Raw genomic sequence first — 7,150 nt, forward strand, 5'->3', positions numbered from 1 at the left:
TGTTCAAGATGTTGACTTCTTTGGATTCCTTAATATGCTATCAGTCGAAGTCTTCATTCTGTCACATTACTGTCTGATGATAAGCGATGAATTTTAAATTTGTTTGCTCCCAATCCCCAGGAATGTGTCAGCCGGGACGGAGTTGACCTGGGACTATGCTTACGAGGTGGACAGCGTCAAAGGCAAAGTGCTGCACTGTTACTGCGGGTCAGCGGAATGCCGTGGAAGACTACTATGAGCTCATTAATCCTTTGGTCAGCGGAGAAACGTCACGTCGCTGACAAGGTTGAAGTTCGAAAGTGTCAGCGAGAAATTCAGCCACATGTGGACTGTATTACCCCGCTTATAGCTCCACTGGAGTACTAGTTACGGTTTGGAGTAGCCTTTGTTGCGTCACCATTCAGAGAGAACAAGATTTATGTTTTGCTGTTTTATGACAAATTGAAAATGAGCGTGAAATGAGAGGGGCCTGGATGCCATCTCATAGGCTAATCGATTAAAAGCATTTATGCTAGTGTCGCAAATATGGCAACTTCGAAACAGTTTCCAAAATGTTGAAAAGAAATCGACTTTGGGATGCACATTATTTTCGCAGTAAAAAACACTCAGTGAGTTGCCAAGGCGTTATTTTAGGGTTGCTTCTTTGTAGTAGGCCGAGCGTTGTTGATAAGTTTGAATTTCTTAACAAACACTTTTCGTTTCACAAGTGGCGGGCCGTTACTGTCTGGCTTCAAAATAATTTGATTGACAGGTTGCTCGTCCAATCGGAGTTGTCTTCTACCACAACATGCCCTACATTGACACAAACCCTTTGGCTGTGTTCACACTGGCTACATACATACTGGATAACTTCTGTGCCGGTACGAAACTCATATCTTACAATCACTTCTCTTTTTTTTTTCCTTTTTACTCGTTAAAGGCTAAAAGGCCATTTTACAGTTGTGTGCTTAGTGCCCTGGCCCTGAATTGTAAGCGAGGCTGGGGGTAACCTTGTTTTGATACAAACCTCACTGCTTTTCATATGTAAATGCAAACTAGTTAGCATAAGAACAGCATGATCTACATATGAAAAACAGTGAGGTTTGTATCAAAACAAGGTCACCTCCAGCCTCGCTTACAATCCAAGACCAGGTAAATTAGCACACAACTGTAAAATGGGCTATTTGTGCATGATTTTTGTGCCGAATCGCCGCTACGTTCTTGAAAGTGTAACACTTTACACCGTTTTTGTGCCCCCCAAGCGTAATATGGGAAGGTAACCGAATCGACAAGTCATACAATAGTCTTTTGAGGGATCTATGGCAGGAAACCACTCCTGCATAGTGAGAACAATTGTGCGTTGTTTTGTACCGTTTTCTGTTTACATTATCAGAGGATTGATTTCTGCGCCGGTACAAAATCAATCCTGTAGAGTTTGTCACCAGCCCCCACTCTTTCGTAACGTCTGGGCCTGGCTACGATATGATGTGTTGGTTCTCTTGTCTTCTGTAAATTTTGACAAACGGGTCCAGTTTTTCATACTTGTACCGTGGAAAATTGTAAGTTAGTGAATGTTTACTGATCCATGCCTCTAGTTATAGCGGTTTTTAATTGATTGTCGAAAATAATTAGTTCTTGTCTGTTTGGATTTTTGCGTCTCCAAAAACTGAAAGCTTTAGAACTTGTGCCAGACAGGAGAAAACCCCAAACCAGTGGAATCGTGAGTTTTCAGCGCTTGGCAACCGTTATATTTTCCCGCGCATGACACCCTATGCACGCTCGCTCGTGCATGGCACTGGTTGCAAGGGTTTGGGGCGGAGTAGCCTGCGAACACAGACGTATTTCCTGCTGTTGCTACCGAGAAAGAAATACGTCTGTTTTCGCAGGCTAGGGGCGGAGGGGAGGAGAAGGGGAATTCCGTTTTACGGAAAACCTGACAAAACCACTTTACAATGAATCGGCCTTAACTAAGGTTCATGTTTTGTTCTCGTTCTGTAACCATATCAATGATAAATCATAAAAGTTTCTGATTTTCTCAATCATTTTAGCGATTTTAACGTTTTTAAATTCTATATTAGTTCACTACTTAAACTTGAGTTTGTATACAGTTCGCTTTTGTGAGTGATGGATTATTTAAGATTTGATATATGGCGTATTTGTACAGAACATTTGTATGGATTTGATTAGTACTAGCTAGCTCAAGATATTGTGATGTTGTATTTTTGAATTAAATTATGGGACTACCCTGACTTTATAAAACCAGTAAAGATGGACTTAAATTTAGTCAAGACGTACTGTTGGGGTTTTATTGTGTTTGAGTTTATATCGCGTTCTTTGATTGACAGGACTACAAGCAAGCCCTGTTTTTATTTCTTCTCCCGGGGAGGAATATACCCACCCCGCTATTACGGACACCCCGATAATACGGACAGCACTTAAATCCCCCGCAAAAATAAATTACAGACGTTTGACTGAAGTAAATTCCCGCTATTACGGACTCTCGCTATTAAGGACACTAAGGCCTGGGGCAAACGTCGAATCTTATAGTCGAACTTAATTCGTCGAAACTATTAATTTTGAAATAGGCGCATGAATGGTGCGACGTTTGCCGCAATTAAGTTCGACTCAAATTAATTGGTTCGACTCCAGCATAAGTTCGACTTGCCAAGTCGGATAATGCGACAGTGGTTCGGCGTTACAGCAAACGCCGTTCTAAACACGCGCTGAACTCAATTCATAAATCATGCAAATTACAAAAATAATTGATTCAAATGTGATGGACTGCGCAAACGTCATAAAAATACCGACTCCCCCATCTGCCAAACACTTCTTCCCCTCCTGACGAGCATGCGCTGTACAAAGACAATTTCGCGACCAGATATGGCGAGCTATCGAAAGCCATTGCTGACGTCGCACAGGGTGATGGAAATGTGATTTTCGTGTTTCATGGACACAAAATATAAATGATTGAAATGCGAATTGCCTATTTGCAATAAATGCTCATTGTATGAGTCTTCACTTTCTATTTTCCGCAATTAATTGCCAAAGGAAGGCCCGACGAGCACTGTATTTAGACATTTCGCTAGCAAGTCCTAGCAATAACTAGCCGCGCATCGAGTGAATAGCACGGGGACACGTGCTTATTCCCGTGTTTCATGAAGTGCAACTTGTGAATTATGGTCTACGCAGGTTCGACGTTTGCTACCACACTGGAATTAAGTCGACTCTTTGTCGAACCTATTTTTAATAAATTCGACGCGACTTAGATTCGACGTTTGCCCTAGGCCTAACTCGCAGTCCCGAGGGTGTCCGCAATAAAGGGAGTTGACTGTACATGTAACTTGTTGTTCTCAGTGGCCAAGGACGCAGTATTAGACCACGTAAACATCTCCCCAGTATAGATATCTTCTGGCAAACTCCGATATCGATAACGGCCCTATAACGTTTGCGTGTTTTAGCTCGACTACATTTGTCAGTTTCAGAGAAAAGGGTTTGTTCGTAGTCTATAGTTGAATGTCGAAATTAATTTTGATTTCTCTGTTTCGTCTTTGTTGGGCCCTGACTTTGGTTTACACTGCGAGCGGGGAAGCTAAATGAACGAGCGAAAATATTGGATCTTACTCGCTCGAGTGTTCATAGGAATGTTTTTAACCAGTCTGCAATTGGCGGTTAAAGTCATGGCACATGTGTGCTGTACCCAAACAGAAAAACCTATCGATTTATTATCAATCGTGATGTGGCTTAACGTTTGTTTTCCCGCTCTTGGCAGCTCTTGTGTGAATTGTTTCGAGTTATGGTTTTCTTTGATTTGTCGTGACTTGGCCGCTAGGAAATATTTTCAATACTTTTGGATTTAGGCACTTGAACGTTTCAGATTATCATACCACTGCCGACACGCGACGTGCAAATATAATCCAGGAATAACCTAAACTTCAGTACAAGTTCAAAACATAAACATTTCAAGTGAAAAAATAAAAATTACACTGCTGAGACACACCATGTCCAGCATGATTGCCGAATAGACAACAGTTTGCGTTGCTATTTAGTTTTGATACGGGGTGAAAGATAAGTTTGATGATGTAGAAGAAGCTCTTTAATGCGGCACTAACTTGGCACAGCCAATATACACTGTAGTTCTATACTCAGTGCGCTGCATACTACTAAAAGTACTGTTTATATGAATATTAGCCTCTCACGGATCACATGAGCCGTCGGTACATTTAACTGCTAGTTTAACAGTCCGGGAAATAGCGAAAACTGTCCATATAAAATCGTGTGATATGATTGGTCGAGCTAAAACCAAAACAAACCATATTGGCCGAGAAGGACTATAAAACAAGTGAAATTTTTGTAGGGAAGAAGGAGAGCCATATTGCAATGCGGCATTTAGGCAATAAAACAAGAAAAAATTGACCAAACGCCTAAAACATATGACAGTTCAATACTCTAACACGAAGACCGAAGATGTCTCTTGGTTTATGGCTTACGCGACATACCAAATAAGCGGCCGTTGTGAGATCGGGTCTGTCAGGTGAATGGAGGGATTTAGAATCGCATTTACGACAAACTTCAGATTCGTGTTTATGTTTTCTTGAAAAAAATGAGTACATAGATGAGAATAGTTGCAAAACAATTCTGGTCTTTCATGCTAATGCAAACTAATGCTAACTCCTGGTGCAAGACATAGTGACGCGCGCAATGTGAACCCCGATTTTGGTTCCTGATATAACATCAAAAGATACATTTCACGCGTATTACCCTCGTGCCGTCTTATGTGACATGTATGTTAATCGTATGTTACTCGTATGTCATTCGTATGTACTCGTATGTATCCGTATGTATCCGTATGTTAATCGTATGTTAATCGCATGTTACTCGTATGTCATTCGTATGTACTCGTATGTATCCGTATGTTACTCGTATATTACTCGTAGTTCTCGTGTGGTGTGTTAGTCACGATTCTTCTCTTGGGCTTTTGGTCGTTGACTGTTTAACTCTATAAGAGAAAGAAGGAAACTTGGCTCACTAAACCGCTAGAAATCTAGTCTAACACAATCTATCAAAAACCATAAGACGCGTATTGCGATTTTTGTCAATGACACCCTATTCCAGACCAAAACTCTCTGGTTTCTATATATGCGTATCCCAGACTAAACTGCTTGATAAACATACCCTTCACAGCGGTAGAAACCCTTAAGCCTGTGTAGAATATATATGGAGGTACCCTCACTCTCCCCACCCCGGCTAAGACCATTCAATCAAGAAAGCTATACAGCAGTAATTCCCGATCGTGGTGTTTGGCGCGCCGATCATTGGATTTTTCTTGCATTTTTGTTTTTGGCGCTCTTGAGAATGGATGGGTCAAAACTCACTTACCTCTGTAGCTGCAATATTTGCCTTGTAATCTTACACTGGACCCGAGCCAAATCCAGTTTTTCTTGTGGCACAATTCACAAGAGTTGATACTGCTTTGCCCATGGGCGCATCCGGTGATAGCTAGATTAAGATTGTTATCAAAACAACTGAATTCATGGGGTGCATATATATGGGGCTCTGTTCACAACCTTTACAAAACAGAACAAAAACACCAAGCCCGGTGAAAGCCTTTAATTTTAGCTGGGTTTAAAATTCACGAAACTGCACAAAATTGGTGGGGCGGGCAAACTTTTTCCAATATCATGATGATAAAACAGCATAACTGCTAAGCAATCTAGTCAGTATCGTTTATCGACGGAAAAAGACATATCAGCTAATATTAATCATGCGGACAACTTACAACCAAAACGTTTATTAGAGCAAGCAAGTAAGGACTTCTTTCCAATTTATTTCTCTGATTCAGTTGTTGCTCGCGATATTGATTTTCACAAATCTTTAGGTAACGAAAATAACTACCCACGCATAAAACAATAGGCGTGGAGATACCTGCTGAGATTTTAATTGAATGAGTCCTCTGTACCATGAAGATACAAACTTTTATCTAGAAGGCTCTTTTTTGAAAAACCTACACCAAAGGAAAACTCAAAAGTTCCACCTTGTAAAAGAACGGTCACTCTGAGGATTTAATCAACAGTTAAGGTTGGGCCGCCTTGCATAGCATGACAAACAGCACCACATCAAAGTACTGCTATGGGAGCTATCAGTTTGAATGGTTACACTTTAGGGTTTAATCCACAGACTCAAAAGTTAGAACAACCTTGTACAGCATAATGAACAGCACCAGGGGAAAGTACTGCTTAGTAGCTTTCATTTGAATGGTTACACTTGAGGATTTCATTTACAGGCTCAAAACTTAGAATCACCTTGTACAGCATAATAAACAGCACCACAGGAAAGAACGGCTCAGTAGCTTTCATTTGAATGGTCTCACTTTAGAATTTCATCCAGAGTCTCAAAAGTTAGAACCACCCTGTACAGCCTAATAAACAGCACCACAGGAAAGTAATGCTCAGTAGCTTTCATTTGAATGGTTACACTTTAGGATTTCATCCACAGGCTCAAAACTTAGAATCACTTTGTACAGCATAATAAACAGCATCACAGGAAAGTACTGCTCAGGAGCTTTCACTTGAATGGTCACACTTTAGGATTTCATCAACAGACTCAAAAGTTAGGACCACCTTGTAAAGTCCCTGAGCTTTCTAGAAAAATTGTAAAGCGCTTAGAGACTTAGTGATAAGCGCTATATAAGCTTTGTTTTACAATAAACAGCACCACAGTAAAGTATTGCAACGTAGCTTTCATGAATGGTCACTTTAGATTTCATCCACAGACTCAAAAGTTAGAACCAGATTGTACAACATAATAAACAGCACCACAGGAAAATATTGCAAAGTAGTTTTCATTTGAATTGTCACAATTCAGTAAGGATTTCATCCACAGACTCAAAATTTAGAACCACCTTGTACAACATAATAATCAGGCACAGGAAAGTGTTGCTGATAATTTAAATCCATTTAGGATTTCACCCCCTCCCACTTTTACGGCATAACAGAGAACACCACAGAAATTGAGCTATGGTCCACTATCCCATGGCTTTCGCTTCTGTAGATGATCATGGTCGGACGGGACCATTAGACCTTTAGGATTTCACAGACAGTAGAATAGTGAGAATTGCAAACTCACAACTACACAACGAGAAAACAGGTTATCTAGAAAAGGACGATCCTGTAAT

The 7,150-nt window shown here is 40.6% G+C and overlaps 1 protein-coding gene across 3 annotated transcripts in view; it reads left to right on the forward strand.

Moving 5' to 3' along the window:
- Positions 1-2,267, forward strand: part of LOC146486075 (histone-lysine N-methyltransferase SETDB1-like) — a 54,085-nt gene extending 51,818 nt beyond the window's left edge. For all 3 annotated transcript variants that reach the window (XM_085098062.1, XM_085098069.1, XM_085098075.1), the window contains one exon: positions 121-2,267. In XM_085098062.1, the coding sequence (XP_084954188.1) occupies positions 121-238 (118 nt within the window). In that variant the 3' untranslated portion in view covers positions 239-2,267. The remainder of the gene's footprint in view (positions 1-120) is intronic.
- The last annotated feature ends 4,883 nt before the right edge of the window (positions 2,268-7,150 follow it).

Source organism: Pavona decussata, unplaced genomic scaffold (assembly GCF_977016875.1).
Source record: "Pavona decussata unplaced genomic scaffold, jaPavDecu1.1 SCAFFOLD_21, whole genome shotgun sequence".
In the NCBI taxonomy this organism is placed as follows: Eukaryota; Metazoa; Cnidaria; class Anthozoa; order Scleractinia; family Agariciidae; genus Pavona; species Pavona decussata.